Source organism: Haliotis cracherodii, unplaced genomic scaffold (assembly GCF_022045235.1).
Source record: "Haliotis cracherodii isolate W230 unplaced genomic scaffold, xgHalCrac1.p SCAF_19, whole genome shotgun sequence".
Lineage (NCBI taxonomy): Eukaryota > Metazoa > Mollusca > Gastropoda > Lepetellida > Haliotidae > Haliotis > Haliotis cracherodii.
Genome location: NW_027266274.1, coordinates 8401736 through 8427999, shown reverse-complemented (window position 1 = coordinate 8427999; position 26264 = coordinate 8401736). Strand labels below are relative to the sequence as shown.

Genomic DNA, 26264 nt, shown 5'->3' with positions numbered 1-26264 from the left:
TTTCAAAAAAAATATTTTTTTTAAATTGAGCAACATGCTTGTTTAAGTGCCATGAACAAATTATTATTATTATTATTATTATTATTATTATTGTTTCCAGAATAAAGTATAAAATGTAGCAAAGAGGATTTGGGTAATCCTGGCACAGTCGTGCTGCAGCCGGTTGGGCTCATTATTTTTCAAAGTAGTAGTAGTAGTAGTAGTAGTAGTAGTAGTAGTAAACAATAACACCCCTACAAAGGACACTGTGCACTAATGGAGTGTGTAGACCAGGGACTAAGGAATTTTGGTTCAACAACTCCATCAACGCAGTCCATTATAGTCAGGCCTCGATCGTTTCAGTCATACTTCCTACAAGGTTCTCAGAAAGTCATTCTTAACAATTTCAAATTTATTTTTTCTAAATTTAACAACTTGCTTGTTTAAGCACCAAGAACAAATCTCAGTGAGATTATGATGCTGGATATCAACAATAAAATACAGGATCTTCCCTTCAGAGAAGAAGAAATTACAGTGAATACAGAAGATGGATAACTCGTTATGACGCATGCTTAGCACTACATAACTGACATCCTAAGAAGGTAATAAGACCAAGCCATGCAAAGTATATTTTGTATCGTCTGTTTAAGCCGCAGTATTTTGTTATTTTTTATCTCTTGCTAAACTTGGTGATTGTGAGGGGATGGTGCTGTTGTGGTAGGCAGCAGAGGTCCTGCTGGAGTATCATTCAGAAGGCAGATGTGCCATAAGTCCCTGTGGTGGCCTAATTTTGGTTATGTATTAGACTGATGTTCTCTAGTTTCCAATACAAATCTGTGATATGTTATTAGTCATATTACTGTCCTCTATGAAAAGGTTGATAAATTATTGAAATTCACTATGTTTTTCTATTGATTTCAATATGCATGAAATGCCGTCTCTCACTATGCACAGGTCAACGTCCGAAAAATCTAACGTGAACAATTATCATAAAATTATTGCTACTCACCTTGTATTACTATCACAACGGATTCCTATGTGGATGTTTGACTTCTTTTGGGGACATTACGTGAACTTTGAGATGTATTGGGCACTACAGATGCTGACTGCAAAATAACGAAGTGAGCAATGTAAGGCGTGAAATAGTAATGTTGAGTTGGTTGGTTTGTTGTTTAACGCCGCACTAAGCAATATTCCAGTAACATGACGGCCATCTGCAAATAATCGAGTCTGGACCAGACAACCAGTGATTAATATCAAGAGCATCGATCCACACAAATGGGATCGATGACATGCATCAACCAAGTCAGCGAGCCTGACCAACCGATCCCGTTAGTCGCCTCCTACGACAAGCATAGTCGCCTTTCACGGCAAGCATGGTTTGCTGAAGACCTGTTCTACCCCGGATCTTCACGGGCTGCGCATGTGCCGTCACCAGGTGATTCTCAGCAGGTCCGTGGTTTAGTCCGGGCGGGACACGAGAGGCCAAGAGGTACAAGTCGTAATTCGTTATGGAGACGTGTAACAATTGCAGCATTGGTTAGAATGCTGAATTGGGAAAATCCTCGATTCCGATTTGCCAGTAAGACGTATCACATCACATTAACCACCTCTGATTGAAACATATGATTCGAGGAAAGATGATATTTATTGAAAAGTTATGGTTTGGAATTTCTTACAGACAATCACTTGTTTCCGTGTCAGGAGGTGCTTAACACTTTTTGTCCCTCAAAACGTTCTCTTTATAGTTTTATTACAAATATTTCCTTCAAAAAGATCCCTGACAAAAATTCATTGTGTGAAGAAAGGTCCCAGAAATGGCGTGTAATGGCATCAGAGGAATTAATGATGATTCATTTAGAGGCACCATACCGTACCTGCTCTTTCGTCGACGTCTTTGCAGATGAAGTGTTTTCCACTTTCGTTTTCTTCAGGGCAACACCGAATATATCTTCGTGGTATCTCTTGTCACTCTGCAATATTTATCAGTATCTCAAAGAGTTGATTGTTGTTTGTTGTGTAACGCCGCACTAAGCAATATTCCAGCTATATGACGGCGGTCTGTAAATAATCGAGTCTGGACCAGACAATCTATTGATTAATATCATAAGCATCGATCCACGCAATTGGGATCGATGACACGCATCAACCAAGTCAACGAGCCTGACCACCCGATCCCTTAATTCGCCTTTTACAACAAGCATAGTCACCTTTTTACGGCAAGCATGGGTTGCAGATGACCTATTCTACCCCGGAATCTTCACAGTTGATTGTATGGTCTTGTCTTAATAATGTTTATCGCAGTTTCATGTTAATACTTGGGGAGTGGAAGCAGTCCCTGTTTTCAGGATGAATTTTCAACAGATATTATACCAAGTCCGTGATACATTATTCCAATCTCTGTTTTTTTCTCTCAAGGCGAAAATAGTCTATAATAAATATATTAACCCTCATTTTAGGAAGATGGTCCATGCCTGCTGCTAGTGTGTGCATTTACTCCCAGTAGACGAACATAGGATCTGGCTGCTTCCAGTCTTTATACGTACCCTCATTTGGCGAATATAGTCTCTGGCTGCTTCCGGTGTCAGGTTTCCGTGCTCACTCAGAATCCGCTCGAGGGTCTGCTTGACATCTTCGGCCATTGCTACATCGCCGCATATGTAGATGTGTCCGCCGGAATTAACCATGGTGTTGTAGGTGTACTTGGCTTGTTGTCGCAACATGTCCTGGACGTACATCTGTGGTGGAGACAGAACATTTGACTTCACTGTCAGTTGTGGAGAAGATGAAACATTATACTATCAGGTGGGGAGGAGACGGAACATTTCACTATCAAGTGTGGGGGAGATGGAACATTTTACTTGCAGGTGTGGGGGAGATGGAACATTTCACTATCAAGTGGGGAGGAGATGGAACATTTCACTAGTAGGTGTGAAGGAGATGGAACATTTCACTATTAAGTGTGGGGGAGATGGAACATTTTACTTGCAGGTGTGGGGGAGATGGAACATTTCACTATCAGGTGTGAAGGAGATGGAACATTTTACTTACAGGTGTGAAGGAGATGGAACATTTCACTATCAGGTGTGGGGGAGATGGCACATTTCACTATCAAGTGTGGGGGAGATGTAACATTTCACTATCGGGTGGGGAGGAGATGGAACATTTAACTATCAAGTGTGGGGGAGATGGAACATTTCACTATCGGGTGGGAAGGAGATGGAACATTTCACTATCGGGTGGGGAGGAGATGGAACATTTCACTATCGGGTGGGGAGGAGATGGAATATTTCCCTATCAAGTGTGGGGGAGATGGAAATTTCACTATCAGGTAGGGGGGAGATGTAAATGTCACTTTTAATTGTGGAGGAGATGGAACATTTTACTATCAAGTGGGGAGGAGATGGAACATTTCACTTTTCGGTGGGGAAGATATGGAACATTTCACTATTAAGTGTGGGGGAGATGGAATATTTCACTTTCAGGTGTGGAGGAGATGGCACATTTCACTATCAGGTAGGGAGGAGGTGTAAATTTCACTATTAATTGTGGAGGAGATGGAACATTTTACTATCAAGTGGGGAGGAGATGGAACATTTCACTATTACATGTGGAGGAGATATGGAACATTTCACTATTAAGTGTGGGGGAGATGGAATATTTCACTTTCACGTGTGGAGGAGATGGCACATTTCACTATCAGGTAGGGAGGAGATGGAACATTTCACTATCAGGTGTGGAGGAGATGTAAATTTTACTATTAATTGTGGAGGAGATGGAACATTTTACTATCAAGTGGGGAGGAGATGGAACATTTCACTATCAGGTGGGGAAGAGATGGAACATTTCACTATTAAGTGTGGGGGAGATGGAATATTTCACTATCAGGTGGGGAGGAGATGGAACAATTCACTATCGGGTGTGAAGGAGATGGAACATTTCACTATCAGGTGTGGGGGAGATGGCACATTTCACAATCAAGTGTGGGGGAGATGGAACATTTCACTATCGGGTGGGGAGGAGATGGAACATTTCACTATGAAGAGTGGGGGAGATGGAACATTTCACTATCGGGTGGGGAGGAGATGGAACATTTCACTATTAGGTGGGGAAGATATGGAACATTTCACTTGAGATGTGGGGAGATTGACTATTTCACATGCAGGTGTGGGGAGATGGAACATTTCACTAGCAGGAGTGGTGGCGATTGAACATTTCAACACTAGTATCTGTAGTACTGGTCAACTCCTTGAACAAGAGACAAATGCCTTTTGCTTTACATCCCAGTAGAACATTCTACTACCGCAAAGATTTTCAAGCCTCAACGATGTGGATCAATGATAATCCAGTCTTGCTCAGTGATGTTCAGGTCTGGCCCAACACGGACCCTGTCCAGTGATGTTCTCTCTTGCTATGTTCGGGACTTCAAATCGTGCTCAACGATGTTCTCGCCTTACTCAACGATACTCTTTGATGCTCGTGCTGGCAGGTTATAAGATTGTTTGACGTGACTTTCCATTTTGACAGTAAATAAGGGAAATGACCGAAATTCGACAGAGAGGATGATATCACCTTCGGTGTGCCTGGTTCGCGTGACAAGGCCACGTGGTAGTCGCTCAGCACTCCCTGTGTCTTCATGGCCGCCAGCTCAGATTCATACACGTGATCTTGGCTCGACGACCGGCAGCCGAAATACAGCGTCATGTCACCCCATCCTCGTCGACTTGAGTCTGAAGAAAAGAACATACAAGAATCCAATAGCAGACCATACAAAGAACACAACCTCAAGTCACCCAAATATCATCGACTGGCGTCAAAGTGCATAAAATAGAATACCCCAGTTGCAGAAATTACGGAATAAATGCAGCACATGTCATCAAACAATGAATTTTAATATATACGAGTGGAATGTCCTGGCAGTACACTGTGTGCACCTGCGTGCGTAGGGTGAGTGGGTGTTTGTGTCCATCTGACAAACTACTTTTTCAGGGTCACATTTATCCTCTAGAACAATGACCAGACCTTTCTTGATGTGTCTTGATCGCGAGGACGCGCTGTGCCGTAGGTCACATCTCACTGAGACAAACAACCAGTTTTTCGTAAGATTACGCAGGCCCCGTAGAGTTAGCCTGACAGCTGTAATACTGATTGCAAAGTTAACCTTTGTTTGTTTGTTTGTTGTTTAACGCCGCACAGAGCAATATTCCAGCTAAAATGACGGCGGTCTGTAAATAATCGAGTCTGGACCAGACAATCCAGTGATTGATCTCATGAGGATCGATCCACGCATTTGCGATCGTTAACATGCATCAACCAAGTTAGCGACCCTGACTCCCCACCCCGTTAGGCGCCTCATGCTTGTCGTAAGAGCATGGGTTGCTGCAGACCTATTCTACCCGGATCTTCACGGGTCCCTTATGAAGGAACACCATTCATATCATATTCATAATTTCAAGTACAGTTAATTATGGTGACATGTCATAATTCATATCTCAGGGGCCGCTAAAGTTTTGTCCAGGTGTATTTTATGGACTCACTGTTCGGAGCAGGTCCTCTGGCCATCTCCATCTGCCGCTGTTGCCAGAAGCTCCTGAAGGGGGCGACGCCTGTCCCTGGTCCCACCATCATCACCGGCAGCGTCTTGTCCTCTGGTAGGCGGAAGTTGGGGGCGCTGTCACAGACAGAGATTGATACAACATTAAAAACTCATATATGTTTCCGCTGTCGTATTGAGATTCAATTTTGCTAAAACCGTGAGACCCGTGAAGATCCGGGGTAGAATAGGTCTTCAGCAGCCCATGCTTGCAGTAAAAGGCTACTAACGGGATCGGGTGGTTTGGCTCGCTGACTTGGTTGATGCATGATGCTCATGTATTCAATCACTAGATTGTCTGGTCCAGACTCGATTATTTACGAACCGCTGTCATATAGCTGGAATATTTATGAGTGCAGCGTTAAACAACAAACAAATAAACAAACAAGACAAAAAACCATGTGATGTCATTTGATCATGATAACTCTATCTTGACGAATTGGAAATGATGCAATTTGTTTGATGACTCACGCTCTGATGGCGCACGGGATGACCTGTCCGACCTCCAGTCTGTTCAGCCAACCGGAACACACACCCTCGTGTTCCACGCCACCTGCAATGGCAAATATTTATTTGAATTGCGATAAAATTTACAGGTTTTCGTCTTTCAATTAAATATATCAATAATCAACTGCGTCGTGAATACCTAACGGGTATGTACACTCCCTGCTCCTCTATCAACCGGTGTTAAAATGCCGCGTGTGTCTAGGTTTAGTCAGGTCATGAACCCATGACGATTCCGGGGTAGAATAGGTCTTCAGCAACCTGCATGTATGCTACATGCATGCAACTATGCTTGTGGTAAGAGGCAACTAACGGGATCGGGTGGTCAGGCTCGCTGACTTGGTTGATGCATGTCATAGATCCCAATTGCGTGGATCGATGCTCAAGATGTGAGTCACTGGATTGTCTTGCCCAGACTCGATAATTTATACAGACCGCCGACATATAGCTGGAATATTGCTGAGTGCGGCGTTAAACAACAAACCAACCAACCAACCAACCAACCGTGAAGTATTGATGATGCCCGTCTCTTAAACCGTTTAAACATCGCTACTCGGAAAGATTTTTTATCGATAATCATCTACCGGGAAAATGTTATTATGTTAATGATTTACCATTCTACGTTTTACAGTTGTTACTTACAGATTTCATATTTCATTATATTATGAATCTCTATCAGTGGAAAATGATCGTCCAATGGGTGAGTGAGTGTGGTTTTACGCCGCTTTTAGCAATATTTCCAGCAATATCACGGCGGGGGACACCAGAAATGGGCTTCACACATTGTACCCATGTCGGGAATCGAACCAAAATCTTCGGCGTGACGAGTGAACGCTTTAACCACTAGGCTACCCGACCGCCCCGATCGTCCAATGAACGTATATACAAGTAAATATTAATGGAAACAGTGCTTGGTCGTATTGACTTGGAAATTATTACCTTGCGTTGTGTACTTAAGCACGGCAACAGTGGCATGGACCTCTTTGGGGTTGGCGTCGTGAGAAGAACTGATGCTGTAGTAACGCTGTTTCAGTAGGGGGAGTTGCGTGACAAGCAGCGAGGCGGGTACCCGGAGGGAGGGGAATTCCCCCAACACTTCCACGAGGGTCGGCGTCTTCGTATCCCTCCATTCCTCGTAAACGTTTGAATCCTGGAAATAGTACAGTATAAACGGAATAGCCTTGAGAAAATATGGCACATCGTCACGGGGATGTTGCACACAACGACCCAATAACGCTATTCATCCTCTGAAATATGGAATTGAACGTCTGGTACATGCCAGTGATAATAAAAAGCTCATTTATGATGAGAGTGACGTTCGATGCATGCAACGCGACGAAGTAAAATAACAAAATTTCTTTATGGACGCTGTGGTTCAAATAATTATCGCAGTAACAATGTATGAAGTTGCCCCGGTACAAATCACTGTAGTACAGTACTCCCGAGACGGTTAAAAAAGTAATCGAATACCCCAGCCTCTTCCAGATCAGGCTATATTGAAGAAACACAGTTCTTAAGGTTAGAATATATTTTCTCTTATTACACTTTTGGGCCGTAAAATCGTTTTTTGTTCACTTCAACTTCGTTCATTTAGCATTCAAATAAGAGGTTCACCACAATTACACAAATGATGCATCATTTGGTTCCCATGTTTAGCATATAAGTTGAACCGTGAAGATAGGTAGAATAAGTCTTGAGCAACTCATGCATGCTTGCCGTGAGAGGCAACTATGCTTGTCGTATGAGGCGACTAACGGGATCGGGTGGTCAGGCTCGCTGACTTGGTTGATGCATATCATCCATCCCAACTGCGTAGAACGACCCAAGAAGATTCCGGGATAGAATAGGTCATGTTTATCATATAAGTTGAACCATGAAGATAGGTAGAATAAGTCTTGAGCAACTCATGCATGCTTGCCGTAAAAGGTGACTATGCTTGTCGTAAAAGGCGACTAACGGGATCGGGTGGTCAGACTCGCTGACTTGGTTGATGCATGTCATCGATCCCAATTGCGTGGATCGATGCTCATGATATTAATCACTGGATTGTCTGATCCATACTCGATTATTTACAGACCGCCGTCATATAGCTGGAATATTGCTTAGGGCGGCAAAACACAAGAAACAAGCAAGCAAGCCTAAAGTGTGACTGGACTCACAGTGGTCAGAAGGTCAAGTCTGTCCTTGTCCTGGTTCCGTACTGCCAAGCTGGACAACACTTTCAGGAAGTCCTGGGTGGCGGGCGTGGTCACATCAAGGTACCGGGTGAAGGCTGTTCTTAGAGAACAGGCCGGCAGCTTATCCCATGTCACCCACTTCTTCGCGGTGCCTGAAATATTATATTGTCCATATGCCAAATACAACAAAATATCAAACTGAGTGAGTGGTGAAGATCCGGGGTCTTCAGAAACCCATGCTCGCCGTAAAAGGCGACTATGCCTGTCGTAAGAGGCGACTAACGGAAACGGGTGGTCAGGTTCGCTGACTTGGATGATGCATGTGATCAATGCTCATGATATTAATCACTGGATCGTCTGGTCCAGACTCGATTATTTACAGACCGCCGTCATACAGATGAATGTGGCGTTAAACAAGAACCAAAATCCTTGAAAACCCACGAGCACGGGAATTGGGCTGACAAACCTGATACATAACATATGATGAGGTCGAAAGAATGACCATGGTGTAAGGTACGCCTATGGAACGCAAATCTTCACAACGAACTGATGTGCCCAAGACGGCTGGGTCACCTATGAGCCTCTGAATATTAAGGTTAAGTGAATGACAGATTAAAGATCCAAGTAATCTTATTCTTATGGTAAAGTGTAACCGAATGGCTAAAATTCAAATTAGTTTGCACATTAATGATTTTGAATTTTCCTCGTGTGGTTGTCTCCTCCTGCATCATCTCTATCCGCATGATTTGTCCGTCAGGGGGCGCATCATGTAGACGAGACAAGATGGCGTCCACCATAGCCGGGGAGTTTGAGGGAAATATGGCTAAGTGATCACCTGGGCTGTACTTCATGGTAGTGGCAGCATTAGTTTCGAGCCGGACAAGGATAGTTTGCCGCCTGGACGAACACCATAAGTCTCATTAGACATTCAGGCATATTAGGACCTTTTGTGCCTTTACCAATAGCAAGAGGGTAATATGAAACAGGAGACGTCTGTGGGACGTTAGTGGGTGTATAATAAACAATAGTAATGGAATAGTTATGCTGTCATCCATATTATATGGACATTTACAAGTTTTATGATTGTGCAAAGACGCAAAATCAATTGTCCATGATTGGAGCCAATGTTTTCTTCAGATCTGTGCTGTTAGAAAAGTGAAGATGGAAACAGTCAGTCTATGTGTGCATCTGCTCACGGTCCCATTTGCGTGATGATCCGGGGTAGAATAGATCTTCAGCAACCCATGCTTGCCGTAAAAGGCGACTATGCTTGTCGTTAAAAGGCGACTAACGGGATCGGGTGGTCAGGCTCGCTGACTTGGTTGATGCATGTCATCGATCCCAATTGCGTTGATCGATGCTCATGATATTAATCACTGGATTGTCTGGTCCAGACTCGATTATTTACAGACCGCCGTCATATAGCTGGAATATTGCTGAGTGCGGCGTTAAACAACAAACAAACCAGCCAACCAACCTTGCCTGCTTCTTCTCCTAACTGTTTAGGAGCTGTTAATATTGGTAATAAAATACTGAAAACTCAATGCTTTAAATTATTGTTGTTGCTGGAGGAAAAAAACTTGCAGTCTGTGCAGAGTAGAGAATTTAAATTTTCTCAGCAATATATTCAATAATGAATATAAGTGTAAGCTTACAACTTAAGCATAAGGTCAATGTGATAATGGTACTCTACCAAACCAAACATATTATAAAAGAAATAGAATTAATAGATAAATTCTGATTATAATATGTATAGTATATAGAAAGTGATTTTAATTTGGTAAATTGAATTCATAACTTAGATTGTTAGTGGCTGTATCTTCACAGGGGGTTGAAGTATCGTAAAACAATTGTCCCCCTGGGAAGGTACGTAAGTCCGGTATCATTCAAAGTATCTTTTCATTTTGCTGTGATTTTTAATCGTAGCATTTTTGGTGATTTTAACTGTTTGGCTAATCTTTTTGATCATCGCCAGTAGCCCGAGGGATGGTGTAAATCCAGCTGCGGACCATGTAGGTAGCAGAAGTACCGTAATTCACCATGGTCCCTAGTATGGTGGCCTAGCTTTGGTTGCTGGCGATCTACAGCCCGTTTTTATACTGTGTCGTCTGATATAATTTGATCATTTTATTGCTCTAAAACTAGTTTTTAAAATTATAATCTGTGATATATTGCTAATTGTTGTACTGTCCTTCGGCGACAGGTTTATGTATATAATATAAATGTATATCTTGTTCAAGTCACGATATGGCTGAAATACTGCCGATGTGACTTTAAATATTAACTCACTCACTCACTAATTCAGAATATTGTGTTTTTGTTTGTTCGTTTCTTGTTTTACATATACCGTTTGGAAAAATGAACATCTTCAAAGTAAATATACGTAATAATCTTTCATTCTCTAAATTAAAAACATGTTTACATACATCTTGTCATCTTATAGAATATTCAGAAGAATATATTATTACTTTATCGTTACTGTAATCACACTCAAAAGTCAAACCCATGAGTGAACGATCAAAGATGAAGCAATTTTAAGTTCACATCAGAGGTATGGAAATGGAGAAACAAGAGGATATTTCATTTACAAATGCTTAACTTTGGTTATGAATCAGAAAGTTTATTAACTTTTGTGTACTTTTGTCTCCTCAAGAGCAAAAAAAAGATTGTGCAACGTTAGATCAAGGAACCTGCCTAAAACATGATGCTTCTGAAATTGAGTCACTGTGTATATGTTGACGAGGGGGTTCCGGTAAATGACGGAAAAATGAAAATACATACGGAGACGTTTGAGACTGGAGCTGTCTTCTCTCTAGGACCTTACACGGCACGACAGTCTTGTTGCTGATCTTGCCGAGAACTGAAGGAAGATACGACAGAGTGAGTGAGTGAGTTAAGATTGCGTTACGCCGCATCATGTACTACAGGTATATAGGCTACGTATCTGGATTGGCAAGGTTTCACTTTACCTTTAAACAAGTCACCCTCATCCCCGTCAGGAAGTTTGGCTATACGGAATCTGTCGGCCGACCACGTGTCGTCGTTAGTGGACAGGTCCCCGGTGAGGTTTGTCATGTCCATGTCGCTGTCCACATCGAACGCCGTCAGGGACGCCTGCAGTTTAGAGGGGTTGTTAGGAGATTTGTGCTGGCGGGTCTTACGGGTAAGGTGTCTACAACAGTGCATCCCCTGCATCCCATCCACTCGGTTTCCGCCTACTTATGTATAATCCCTGTCCAGGAATCGGGTGGCAGAACCTTCAAAGCCACGACGAAAAGGCTGAAGATGGCATCTATATATTTTCTTTTTCGGAGTATAGAAAGACAAAGAATTGATGAAGATCATGGGCCGACCTCATTTTCAAATCCGTGACAATTTGGCAACGATAGTGTGACAAGGGGGAGACAAAGTAAAGTCGCTTTGATGTATCAGGATCTGCTAGTTGTGGGTTCGGAGTTTAGCTTCACCCAGAAAATGTACTCGGTTTTCATCATGAAGGTAGAAACCACATCTGTGGTCTTGTGGGCAGAGCGTCTGCCCGGGGAGCAGAATGTCGGTGGTTCGATCCCCTGGCCACTGTATACCAATTAAACATGGTACTTACTGTAAATTAACCTAACCTGGCGAGTCAGGAACGAGTCAGGAAATTATGTCGGGAGCTTGATATCCATGTTGAACTGCGGCACTCTATAGGTATGTCAGTGGGCTAGTGCTATAAAACCGACATTAGTCTGGACAAGACCAAGCAGCTCTTACATTCATCTCAAATGATGATCAAATACTGACCCGTGAAGATTCCGGGTTAGAATAGGTCTTTAGCAACCCATGCTGGCCGTAAAAGGTGACTATGCTTGTCGTAAAAGGCGACCAACGGGATCGGGTGGTCAGGATCGCTGACTTGGTTGATGCATTTCATCGACCCCAATTGCGTAGATCGATGATCATGATATTAATCACTGGATTATCTGGTCCAGACTCGATTAAATACAGCCGCCGTCATATAGCTGGAAAATTGCTGAGAGCGGCGTTAACCAACCAACCAAACCAACCTGTGATCAAATGCTGCTTAAAATGGTATCAAACCTAATCCAACTCACTACTGTATTAACCTTTTAATACTGTACGTACGATTAATATCTCAATCTCACCTTAAAGGCGTGTTGTGCCCAGGTCTTAAAGGATTTCTCCTGCCCACTCAGTTCATCCCCCTCCCCCGTCTCCAGGATCTTCTGACCCCCGAGGTCACCCAGCAGCGAGTCCAGGGAGTGACCGAAGGCGCAGAAATGGGGGTATGCCCTCGAACCCAGTCCAAACACTCCGTATCTTTGTAAATAGAACGAGAACTGAAATACTGTTCATACGACGTTAAGTGTGATTTTAATTCCAAAAACATGTTGGCCATTCCCTATCAGTATAATGTCCTAATTCAAGAAAGATGATTATTACAAAAGGATACATTGTAGTTGTATATCTTTGTACATGCCACTTTTTATTGGAATACCATGAGGGGGAGAGGAGTTAAAAAGAAAAGGAAGAAATCAGCAAGAAAAACGTACCTGATGTTTTTTAGTGGTCTTCCATTAAGCTCGATATCGTCTCCTGCTTCACTCCCCTTGTTTCTGGACCACAAGACAACATGAGATGGTCGGCAGCAAGAAAAGTGTAGTTGGACAAATGCTAACACTTCTGCACATAAACATTTACACTCAAATTCATTTCTGTGTTTACACGTAATAGTATTTTGAAATGAGTATTTGTGAAAGTGATACTAACCTGTTTGACTGTTTGAGTATCTCAAGGCTCTTGGCGAAAGCCTGGAAGAGACAAAATAAATTCACGTCACAGTCTGTACAGGTTAGTACATAAATATGTGCCCCATCTCTCTGTCGTCCTCTTTCTATCACAAACTTCTTCCCTCCTTGTCTCTCGCCCCACTTTACAACTCTCTCCCTCTAGATCTGTCCATCCCATCACCTCCACCTCCCCGCCCCCCCCCCCCCCCCCCCCCCTCTCTCTCTCTCTCTCTCTCTCTCTGTCCATCCAATATCCATGTCTATCTCTCCTCTGTTACCCAAGCTCCTCACATCGATATCTCGTTCGCGGAGCTCTCTATACTACGGCTGCCACCCAATACAACCATACGTGGAGAACGGACCGTTACGTTAACAAACAAGTGATGACTGCCGTCACGCCGAATACTCTTATCCCTGCTAAATTATTTTCTTTGTCAATCATGTAACTGATCTGGTAAGAATGTTAGGGGGAAGTTGGTTGATTTTCCGTTCATCGGAAATGTCGAAACAATCTGATCAAACCAAAATTGGTAAATTCATCTTGGAAATATGGTCAGTCGTAATCCTTTTTAAAATCCACCATGCTTGCATTCCCACAGACATAAACAAAAGTATAAACGTTATTATTTGGGGTTAGAGGGCAAATAGCCGCGTCCACACTGGTGGCAGCGATGTTACCGAGAGTGTCACACACTTGGAAGGAGCTTGCTCTCTCTCTCTCTCTCTCTCTCTCTCTCTCTCTCTCTCTCTCTCTCTCTCTCTCTCTTCCCCATCTCTATATCTGTGTGTGGGTGTCTGTGTGTGTGGGTGTGTGTCTATTGCACTCTCTGCATCATCTCACATCTCTTCTTTCTCTGCGAATGTACCATCCCTCTCCCTTCCCTCTCCCTTTTTGTGTGGCCTTTCCACCTTCCGTGTCTGTCCAACTCCTCTCCGAATCTACGTGTCTATCCGACCTCCCTTCTCCTCCTTTCCCCCCATCTATTTCACTCATATCTCCTGTTTACCCCACGCCTCTTCGTCTTCTCTCTGTGTCTGTCTGTCCCACTCCTCTCCGAATCTACGTGTCTATCCGACCTCCCTTCTCCTCCTTTCCCCCCAACTATTTCTCTCATATCTCCTGTTTACCCCACGCCTCTTCGTCTTCTCTCTGTGTCTCTGTCCCACTCCTCTCCAAGGTGTTTACCCCACGCCTCTTCTTCTTCTCTGTGTGTCTGTCTGTCCCACTCCTCTCCCAATCTACGTGTCTATCCGACCTTCCTTCTCCTCCTTTCCCCCCATCTATTTCACTCATATCTCCTGTTTACCCCACGCCTCTTCGTCTTCTCTCTGTGTCTGTCTGTCCCACTCCTCTCCAGATCTACGTGTCTATCCGACCTCCCTTCTCCTCCTTTCCCCCCATCTATTTCACTCATATCTCCTGTTTACCCGACGCCTCTTCGTCTTCTCTCTGTGCCTGTCTGTCCCACTCCTCTCCGAATCTACGTGTCTATCCGACCTCCCTTCTCCTCCTTTCCCCCCATCTATTTCACTCATATCTCCTGTTTACCCCACGCCTCTTCGTCTTCTCTCTGTGTCTGTCTGTCCCACTCCTCTCCGAATCTACGTGTCTATCCGACCTCCCTTCTCCTCCTTTCCCCCCAACTATTTCACTCATATCTCCTGTTTACCCCACGCCTCTTCGTCTTCTCTCTGTGTCTCTCTGTCCCACTCCTCTCCAAGGTGTTTACCCCACGCCTCTTCTTCTTCTCTGTGTGTCTGTCTGTCCCACTCCTCTCCCAATCTACGTGTCTATCCGACCTCCCTTCTCCTCCTTTCCCCCCAACTATTTCACTCATATCTCCTGTTTACCCCACGCCTCTTCGTCTTCTCTCTGTGTCTCTCTGTCCCACTCCTCTCCAAGGTGTTTACCCCACGCCTCTTCTTCTTCTCTGTGTGTCTGTCTGTCCCACTCCTCTCCCAATCTACGTGTCTATCCGACCTCCCTTCTCCTCCTTTCTCCCCATCTATTCCACTCATATCTCCTGTTTACCCCACGCCTCTTCTTCTTCTCTCTGTGTCTGTGTCCCACTCCTCTCCAAGGTGTTTACCCCACTCTCTCTTCTGCATTTGTCTATCCTGCCTCCGCTCCCATCTGTCTCTGTAAACCGCCCTTTCCCTTTCACACCCTACCCCTCTTTCTGTGTCTGTCCAACCCACTTCGCTTGTGTGCGATTGTCCCACCTCTCTCCCTATTCCACCTCATTCCTCCACCCCTTATGAAAACTTTTCAAACCAACAATGCTCACCTCGCCATTTTCGGGGCCTTCGCCGTTGCCGAAGGTGCTGGTGACGACGAGGATGAGGTTCTGCTGCTGCAGCTCAGTGACGCAGATGTCCTCCATACACACGACCTGAGGGCAATCGACAAAGACGACAATAATTCATTTTCTATGGTGTGAGTGAGTGAATTTGGTTTAACATTCCTCTCTACAGTATTTTAATTCTAACAAGGCGTGTCAGCTTCATGTGGGAGGAAATCCCAAAGTGATCCAGGTCACTTTGGTGAAATTTAAAAGCACGGATATGAAACATAGAAACATATTCGGGGCGAACCGATCGAGATTGATGCCACACTCACATGATTCTGGCGTGCCCAAAACTGCACAGCGAATTGCGGCGCTTTAGGCGACTGACCACTCGTGTCATGGCCTTGGCTTGGAAAGTAAAGGGCGTTTTTTCAACAACGCACACTTGAATGTCTGACACAACCGTGTGGCGTACTGACACAAGAATCTCACCATGGCAGTAAACGCACGCTTGAATGTCTGACACAACCATGATGCGTACTGACACAAGAATTTTACCCTGAAAGTGATTGCACTCTTGAATGTCTGACACAACAGTGTGCCGTACTGACACAAGAATCGTACCCTGGCAGTAAACGTACGCCTGAATGTGTAACACAACCGTGTGGCATACTGACAAAAGAATCTTACCCTGAAAGTGATTGCACACCTGAATGTCTGACACAACCGTGTGGCGTACTGACACAAGTATCTTACCCTGGTAGTAAAAGCACGCTTGAATGTCTGACACAATCTCCTGGCGAAGCGTTCTGATCTGCCGGTCTCCGTGGCGTACATGATGACACAGTTGATGTGGCTGGCCACAGCATTTGCTTGAGATTTGTTCAGTCTGTGGACAGTGTGGACAGTCATCACTATGACAAAACATATTGTTAATGAGAAAAAAACAAAGCGATTTTTGGTAGTATTTTACGAGTGTTTCCAGTAATTGAGAACTTCCACCCAACGACAAATTCTTTATGAATTTTGTAATCGTCACGTAATGTGTGTATGACGGTGACACCTAATGATGTGTTAATGTTAAACTGCCTGCCTTTGGCTCGTATTGAGTTATTGGGGTAGTGCCCATCTCACGATTAATATGGTGATCGGAAGTCTAAGACCCACCCACCGTTTTTGTTGCACCTCCAGGTACCTTTGTTGCAGACCCGTGTTCTTCCAGACATGAACCTTCCACGCGTCCTCCTGGAATGCACATTTAGAGGGTCGTACACTGGACACGGACGGTATATAGTGTATATAAGGACACACACACAATCAAACACACGAAAAAACAAACAAATGTAAATGGTCTTACACTGGACGGGGCGACAGAAACAAATACACGCACGCATGTAGAGTCCAACACACACACACACACACACACACACACACACACACACACACACACACTCACACACACACACACACACACACACACACGCACGCACGCACGCACGCACGCACACACACACACGCACACACACACACGCACGCACGCGCGCGCATGTTTAACACTTGTAGTCATATAATAGACGGTCATATTGTATATTAGGCCATATTCGCATATAAGTATATTTTAAACACGCGACACGTGCCTACAGTCATTTGTTTGGGACTGACTATTTCTTCGGCCATTGCAGGAAGACATGTATTGTTTTCTCTGAAACGAAGAACCAATCAACGTTCTTTTAGACCCACAACACACTTCCATCAGGAAATCCACTGAACAATCCTTGAGACACAAAGTGAGTGGTATACGCGGTTTAGTACACTGTGTCAGTTTCAGGATGTCTGCGGCTGTGACTGTTGTGTCTGAGGGTGTTCTAACAACATAATGTACATGTAAGTCATTATATCGCCGATATATATAGGATGTGAAGCTATAACGGGACAAATCGTCAAAGATGAGTTCCTCTAGGACAACATTTTTTGCATTACCTTCGGCAAAGACGAATGGGAATAGTGTCGCAACCTTCTTTAAACATTGACTTTACTGCATTGTAACCTTGTTGTCTGATGTCAAAGCACTACATGACGTCTTCATTGGAATGGTGCCACGCGTTAGGAATTGAGGACAAACAGTAAATGCGCATGCGTAGATCAATTTGCGAATTGTATAGCACATTTACATACATTATTGAATGTAATGCTGTTTACTCATTTTATTCATGTGGTTAAACTTTTCAAAATAAGAATGTTGACATTATTTCTCAATAGTCCTCAGTAGACAAATTTATATCTATAACACAATTAATTAATTTAACCCCTTCCGTTTTCATTTGGTCAGTGAGAATAAATCATGATAGTTTTAGGAATACCTGTCCAAGAAAAAGTTGGATACTCTTAACACAGATCCTTGGACACCTGTTTTGTAGGAGAATTTCTAAGGCACTAATGTCTTCGGCTTTTCCCATTCAGATAAATCCCTCAAATACCAGACAGGTGTGGTACAGACAAACCGAGAAAGCTAGTTTGATTGTCGAATTCGAACCCATGCAGATGACACTGGCAACATAAAGTAAAAGGCTTGCATCAAGCTGTGACACCAGACTCTACCTGGTACTCATATGAAGGCTTGAGCTTGTAGACCATCATCTCTTGATGAAACACATCTGTCAGACTCCCACTCATCGGGGGCACTACCCACACCCAGTCAGCGGGGCACCCCCCTCGCAGACGCTGCTCGGTCTGAAAATGCTGGATGAAGGATTCGGACGCTGTGTGGTGATCAAAAATAGTCACACCTGCCGACTGTTGCAAAATGAGAACGACATAATCAAAGACGATATATCAACAATGTAGACAATCTGTAAATAGCAGACAAGCTGAAATAGACATGAGACGCTTCGACGAACTAATAATATAAGCATGGTATTGCCTGGTATTAAAATCGAGCGTGTCCAAGAATGTCTCATTAGAAATTTCAATTTAACATAATGAAGATAAAATGAACTTTGAATCACGAACTTTCACGGTAGTATTTCGGGGAGTGCAAAGGTCACCGACTAGGATGTCATAACACTACATTTCACACTTAATAGTAAATGATTTTCGCATATCCCCAAGATCCATCGGTTAAAATATAGATAAATACCCTGACGTATTTCCAACAAAATTTCTCAGCCAATTTCATACCGATATCATCAAACAAATTTGGTGGCCTTTGGACGTATTGCCGGTTGATCAGGGTAACAACATTCAATGTCTTAGTAGAACTTTCAAAACGTGTTGTGGAATACGTTTCAAACTTGTCACAACAGCGACCAAAATCATGTCTGATGTAATTCCCGATTCTGGCTTGAACAACATGTTCCCGTATTTATTAAGGTGAACAACTGACTTTCCATTGCATGTGTTTCTGATGGATGAAAACGGTGGGGCAGGATACGCTAACCTTTTGGCGAACACCTGGTATCATACCTATTTGATAGTGATTCATAAATGATGCTTATGATATCGTACAATAGACTCGGCTTTCATCAGATCTTTCTTAATTTTCCTAGACTTCTTATGATTATGGATTTAATTTTTTTATATATATACTTGAGTCTTCTTTGAAACAATATACACAACATAAAATGGATATATCTAAAAAGCTATAGTTATGCATAAAACGTGCTGGTTGAAGGAGAGGCAATATGTACTTGGTAAATATACACTATAGCGAGGCTTAAGACTCGGCGGGTGCCGACGCTTGCAGGTGACAGGCCAAGAACGTCATTGTCGGTTGAGAACATCACACGTACCTGGAAGCTATACAGTACAGCAATGTTGACCTCCACTAAGGCTCGGTCACGCCATAGTGAAGAGATACTCTCAGTGTTCAGACCCATCTTAATAGCAACTTTCTGAAAAAGGATAGATACAAATACAATGTGAGACCTTGTGTTGCGCATAATAAGGTGAGACATACTGTACCTCGCCTATATATTTTACCGAATTAAGCATCTGAGAAAGATCTCATCGACCTGAGTGACGTATCTTATGGCGTTACATACGTCCCCGTGACACATCACCTACCTGTGTGACGTATCTTACGGCGTTACAGACGTCCACGTGACATCACCTACCTGATTGACGTTGTATCTTGCGGCGGTACAGACGTCCCCGTGACATCACCTACCTGATTGACGTTGTATTTTGCGGCGTTATAGACGTCCCCGTCACATATCACCTACCTGTGTGACGTATATTGCGGCGTTACAGACATTTCCGTGACACTACCTACCTGAATGACGTTGTATCTTGCGGCGTTATAGACGTCCCTGTGACATATCAACTACCTGAATGACGTTGTATCTTGCGGCGGTACAGACGTCCCCGTGACATCACCTACCTGATTGACGTTGTATTTTGCGGCGTTATAGACGTCCCCGTCACATATCACCTACCTGTGTGACGTATATTGCGGCGTTACAAACGTCCCCGTGACATCACCTACCTGATTGACGTTGTATTTTACGGCGTTAAAGACGTCCCCGTCACATATCACCTACCTGTGTGACGTATATTACGGCGTTACAGACGTCCCCGTGACTCATCACCTACCTGTGTGTCGTATATTGCGGCGTTACAAATGTCCCCGTGACACAACCTACCTGAATGACGTTGTATCTTGCGGCATTATAGACGTCCCCGTGACATATCACCTACCTGAATGACGTTGTATCTTATGGCGTAACAGACGTCCCCTACGATATCAGATATCACCTACCTTATTGACGTTGTATCTTGCGGCGTTACAGACGTCCCCTTACCATATCAGATATCACCTACCTGATTGGCGTTATATCTTGTGGCGGTACAGACGTCCCCTACCATATCAGATATCACCTACCTGAATGACGTTGTATCTTGCGGCGGTACAGACGTCCCCTTACCATATCAGTTATCACCTACCTGATTGACGTTGTATCTTGCGGCGGTACAGACGTCCCCTTACCATATCAGATATCACCTACCTGATTGACGTTGTATCTTGCGGAGGTACAGACGTCCCCTTACCATATCAGATATCACCTACCTGAATGACGTTGTATGTTGCGGCGGTACAGACGTCCCCTTACCATATCAGATATCACCTACCTGATTGACGTTGTATCTTGCGGCGGTACAGACGTCCCCTTACCATATCAGATATCACCTACCTGAATGACGTTGTATCTTGCGGCGGTACAGACGTCCCCTACCATATCAGATATCACCTACCTGAATGACGTTGTATCTGTGGCGTTTGCGACGTCCCCGTGACATATCACCTACCTGAATGACGTTGTATCTCGCGGCGTTACAGACGTCCCCTACCATATCAGATATCACCTACCTGAATGACGTTGTATCTTGCGGTGGTACAGACGTCTTCGCGGCATATCACCTACCTGAGCGATTCTGTATTTAACAGACGTCCTCGTGAAACATCATTTACCTGAAGGACGTCGTGCATACCGGCGTTACAGACGTCCTCAGTATATCACCCTCCCGAATGACGTATGAAGTCGCGTCACAGAAACACATACATAAGCGACGTGGCATTTCAGTTACCTCAGTCATGTTGTATCTTGCGACGTCACATATATTCCTGGCCCCGACCTCCGTCCCCATGTACCAGCCGTTGAAAGGGATTGCGGGAAACTCAATCCCACCACAGTCAAGCAGCATCTTGGACACACCCGGAAATGCGAACCACTTCAAGCCAAACTCCTCAAACCACTGGTATCTATAAAATTGAGTCGTTAGTTCAATACTTGATGGGTGTGTAGTTATTTTAAAAAAAACAGAACTATGAATTTTAAAAAAGCATTATCATGCATATTACGTTACAACTCGTTTTAATTTTATATAAAGCAGTTTAATACCTATTTTGTTATGCCATGATGAAAAAGTCGAACGGAATAGTTCTGTCACATATCCTACCAAAATATATACTCTCCGAGCCTGTTAGATTATGAAAAATGGTACTGAAACGTTTTTAAATTAACAACAAATGTAAAACTAAAAGGGTCAACTTATTACCATGAAAGAACACGCGTTTTTTCCTACTCGTTCCTGGAATATAGCTAAAAGTGGTGCAAAGCCCACCTCACTCGCTCTCTTACAATTGATATATTACTGACTGGCGGATTTTCTCACGATCACTGTCAACATGAGAAAGTGTTTTCCAACCTTGGGTGTTTGAGCGTCACTTCCAGCACAAGCTTCTCGGGAATGTCAAACACTTCTGGGTCGTTGCCTCCAGCCGACAGTACGAGTGGTAGAACATCAAACATCCCGCCTTTCCCACGCCAACCCAGGGCCTCGCATATCTGTTCATGGGTAAAACAACGGGAGATATTGTTAGGGGTTGACCATTTGATATTCCGATGTCTTTGGATTTGTTGCAGAAAATTTACTTTGACAGTGCTCGATAATAATGGACCTAATAAGTTTATAGTCACATCGCAGCTGTCTTCCATATAGTGCAGCTTGAATGTAAACCAACCTCTGTGAACTCTAAGTTAGCGGGGTCGCCGACGACGCTGCCGTCAGACTGACGGTAGCCAGCGTATAGGATCAGCTGATTGTTCCATACCCGGAAGTCTTCCTTCCTGGCTTTACGCTGGGGAAACACAGTGATTGTAGACCTGTAACAAGTTGTAGTAGTAGTAGTAGTAGTAGTAGTAGTAGTAGTAGTAGTAGTCCTGGGTACGACAGAAAATATGATGGAGGGCATCATGGAAAATTCAAGCAAATCATTTGATTTTTTGAGAATCATTGCAATCATGTAAACCTAAAGTGGAAGGAAAGTGCAAAGTGACATTCATGATTTTAGTGAAACCAACTAGCACCGGAACCCATTATGGAGTTCTTATTGTTAAAGGAAAAGCAACAATAGTTAAAACAATAATATTATATATAAACGCTGTAGGTCAATAATAATAAGAGTGTAATTTTTACTGCGATAATTTCGCTGCACGGTTTGCAGTAAGAGAGTATTCCGTTGCACTGCAACTGACAACAATGTATTGACAAAAGCTTGCGCTCAAAGCATCTTTTGACATTTCTGTCATAAAATAATCTCCCTCTATTGTATCCGAAGAAAAGTATCCATATACGCCAAAATATAAGACGTCTGACCAGATAGTTTGAGTAAATCCAATTTTGTGTTACTTGCAACCAGTGGAGGATACACACACGCACGTTGGTACTTTCATCAGCACAATATCATATCGGGGAATATATTTACCTGATGTTACCGTTGTTGGTGCCGTACTCAAGATGGGAACAAATCGCTTCAAACATTCCCCGAGCCGTGGACACGTGGCGAGCATCCATCACCTACAAACAATAATAGATACATTAACTGATGGAAAACCCTGAGATATAATATATTGCAATGATGCCAAATAATATATACTGTTGCTCACAATTAAGAACTGCCCTCTAAAAATCTGCCGAATGGAGTATCCTACCTTTGAATGTCTGTTTTATACAGACAAACACCCGGGTGATGTTTCAACACAGGTACATCCTAGCAGTGGATTCAACTGCCCCTATCCTAGGAAAAATTGCTACAAAGCCCTTTCCACCTGCTACCATTTTCTTCTCCATTTTACATGTTGGTAAAAACTGTTCCACATCCGTCTACAGAAACATATTCCTGTTTAAACTGTCCTAGGGTTATCAAATCCTTCTACAGACGAACATTAATGTTGTGATTGATGCGGTGCTATCAAATTGATTGAATGAGTTAGTTTACTGTGGCTTTGAGAAACAAACGTTTTTTCTTCACATAAGCCCAATTTGACATATTAACACAGGTGGCCAGTGCAGACAGAAGACTTCATGGTTACGTTTTCAGGTCACGTGTTACTTAATGTCTTCCCATCTGTGGGTATCGTCGATGACTTCATTTACTGTGTTATTAAACCAGACATTTACCAGTTTGGGTGAAACCCACGAGCATAGATACATGTTGGTAAAAACTGTTCCACATCCGTCTACAGACACACATTCCTGTTTTAACTGTCCTAGGGTTATCAAATCCTTCTACAGACGAACCTTCTTGTTACGACTGATGCGGTGCTGTCAAATCTTCTGCAGACACACATGATTTTCTAGTGTTATTTCCCTGCTCTGGGCAGACATCTCACCTTCAGCTTTGACCACTGGATTCTTCCAATACACCGCGGTGCGTTCCTCCATGCTGTCTTCACACCGAAGGTTAGCTCCTCCAAGGTCATGTCATAGGTCCCGGATGTCGATATGTCATTTTTGACTTCTGCCCACCTCTTTTTATGACGTTCAGAGTTTAAGCTGGAAAGAAAGAAGTAGAGAACATATGTTGCTTGTGATACAATGGATGGTCACGGCCGACAGTTGAGTTTCTTTCGGTTTGGGGTGGTGATTGTGTATCTGGCTTTTTGGTCATTGCTTCACGACATGCATTGAGACCTTTGAAGATCCGGGGTAGAATAGGTCTTCAGCAACCCATGCTTGTCGTAAAAGGCGACTATGCTTGTGGTAAGAGGCGACTAACGAGATCGGGTGGTCAGGCTCGCTGACTTGGTTGATGCATGTCATCGTATCCCAGTTGCGTAGATCGATGCTCAGGATGTCAATCACTGGATTGTCTGGTCCAGACTCGATTATTTACAGATGGCCGACATATAGCTGGAATAATGCCGAGTGCGGCGTTCAACAACCAAGCAACCAACAAACCAAGGAACCAACCAACAGGCTTTGTTCTTTCCTGAAAGAAGGATCTGAACATATTTGTTTCAGAACAACCAGCATGTCCATCAAACAGTTCTGTTTTGGTAGAATCTGAGGCCAAAGTGTTTCTTAGTAAAGTACAGATTCTCGTACTTTTTGGGATTGAGTCCCGTCCGGGATTCGTAATTATTAATTTATTTTTTTAGATCCAAGTACCCCAGGAGGAACAAAAAATGGTTACTGTATATAACGTTTTATTCAATAAGATACCATTTGATATATCATGAGATATTTTACGAATAGTGGTCATCTTTTCGAAAATATCTGATATTTGTGAAGAATGGCCATGTTTCTTATGATGATGTCCATACAGGCCCTATGTCTCCAAATAATACATTCTTTATCATTTTATAGTGACTGTACCAACAGTATTTTCACGACTATTTTCCCCCTTTGCGCCAGACTGAATCGGTTTTGGCGGGTGATCAAGATTGGTAGTTCTCTTGTATTGGCCTTTTATATTAACCATCATTGCATGCATCAACAATGATATTTTGAATATCAGTGGATGTCATAACAACGACTGTAATTTCTACCACAATACCTTTTTAATGAAGTGTAATATTGGTCACAGAAGTCCTTGGCACCGGTCAGCATATCCCCCTTTGATCTATGCGCCTTAGGGTGTTTCATGTCGTCGTTCAACATTGTTGAACCCAAGCATAGGTTGTTTGTACAGATCCCGGGCTGAAAGTAAAACGAATTGATTGAATGAGTTAGTTTACCATGGCTTTTAGAAGCAAACGGTTTTTTTCTTCACATAAGCCCAATTTGACATACTAACACAGGTGGCCAGTGCAGACAGGAGACTTCATGGTTACGTTTTCAGGTCACGTGGTACTTTATGTCTTCCCATCTGTGGGTATCGTCGATGACTTCCTTTACTGTGTTATTAAACCAGACATATACTAGTACAAGTTTGGGTGAAATCCACGAGCATGGTTATGGTGCTTACTCTCTAATGTGGAAACTAAGCATTTACAAAACTATTGAAAGATCAAGGGAAAATGATGAATGAATATGGGAGGTTTACGCAGCTCCTAGACATATCTCAGGCACAAAGCTCGGGAAACATTGATAATGGGCTCCACATGTTATGGCAATGTGTGGAAGCAAAGCTGGGGTATCGGGATGATAAACGAACTGTTAAACAACTAGCTGTAGACTATATCGTTGCTCTGTCATGGTCCATAACACACACAAACGCACACCCACCCCCACAAACACACATACACACACACACACCCAGCCAACCACCCACACATACACCCATACACACACACACACACACACACACAAACACATACACCCATACACACACAAACACACACGCGCACACACACACACACAGCCACCCCCCACACACATACACACACACAGCCCCCCCCCCCCCCCCACACACACACACACACACACCCAGCCACCCACACCCACACATACACCCATACACACAAACACCCACACACAACCACACACACACACACACACACACACCCACACATACACATACACCCATACACATACACCCACAAACATACACCCACAAACACACACACACACCCAGCCACACATACATATACACACACACACACACAAACACGCACGCACACACACACACACACACACACACACACAGCCACCCACACACAGCCACCCCCCCCCCACCCCCACCCCCCACCCCACCCCCACACACACATACCAATAATGACATTACATTTACGGTTGAATGATAGTCAATTACGAGTACATGACACTGACAATGTTACAACAAGGTTATTATGACCTCATGATACTGACATGATTACAACTAATTAATTATGACTACATGATCCCGACAATATTACAACTATTTTACTACCACCCTATGATCACATTAGTATCACAACTAGTAACACACCTGAAGCTGCTTCTGATGCAGCGTGTCCACGGCAACTGTTCCATCCACGTAGTTTTTCAAAGAGGCCTCTTTTGTCACTGGACACGACCTAGCCGCGAGCGGCGCCACTCGATTCCGGGATATCTTGCTGTTAGTTGCTGAAGAAGTGATTGACACTAGCTCAGCTCTTGGCGAGGAGCTTCGTGGCTTGTTCTTGAAGCAACACAGCACAGAGGAGCCCACATAGGCGTCGGCGGACAT

The 26264-nt window shown here is 43.6% G+C and overlaps 1 protein-coding gene across 1 annotated transcript; it reads right to left on the bottom strand.

The window, feature by feature from the left end:
* Positions 1 to 1013: 1013 nt before the first annotated feature.
* On the bottom strand, positions 1014 to 26264 carry LOC139467074 (nitric oxide synthase 1-like). Its single transcript, XM_071248793.1, has 26 exons — positions 26025 to 26264; positions 24672 to 24814; positions 23506 to 23668; positions 22599 to 22690; positions 21855 to 21996; positions 21539 to 21678; positions 20918 to 21092; positions 19123 to 19224; positions 17933 to 18127; positions 16506 to 16579; positions 16091 to 16223; positions 15335 to 15439; positions 13027 to 13067; positions 12810 to 12872; positions 12402 to 12576; positions 11223 to 11367; positions 11035 to 11113; positions 8953 to 9150; positions 8236 to 8401; positions 7016 to 7226; positions 6044 to 6125; positions 5517 to 5650; positions 4552 to 4709; positions 2526 to 2717; positions 1857 to 1952; positions 1014 to 1085 (listed from the first exon to the last, which is right to left on the bottom strand). The coding sequence occupies exons 1-26, from the start codon at positions 26262 to 26264 to the stop codon at positions 1014 to 1016; spliced, it is 3516 nt and encodes a 1171-aa protein (XP_071104894.1).

Excerpts from the sequence above, each read along its gene's own strand:
- LOC139467074 (XM_071248793.1), bottom strand. The coding sequence starts at position 26,264 with ATGTCCGCCGACGCCTATGTGGGCTCCTCTGTGCTGTGTTGCTTCAAG. Across the intron at positions 15,440-16,090 it reads AGCGTGCTTTTACTACCAGG|GTCGTGTGTATGGAGGACAT; the intron begins GTAAGATACTTG and ends GATTGCCCTCAG. Across the intron at positions 1,953-2,525 it reads ACTATATTCGCCAAATGAGG|AGTGACAAGAGATACCACGA; the intron begins GTACGTATAAAG and ends TAAATATTGCAG.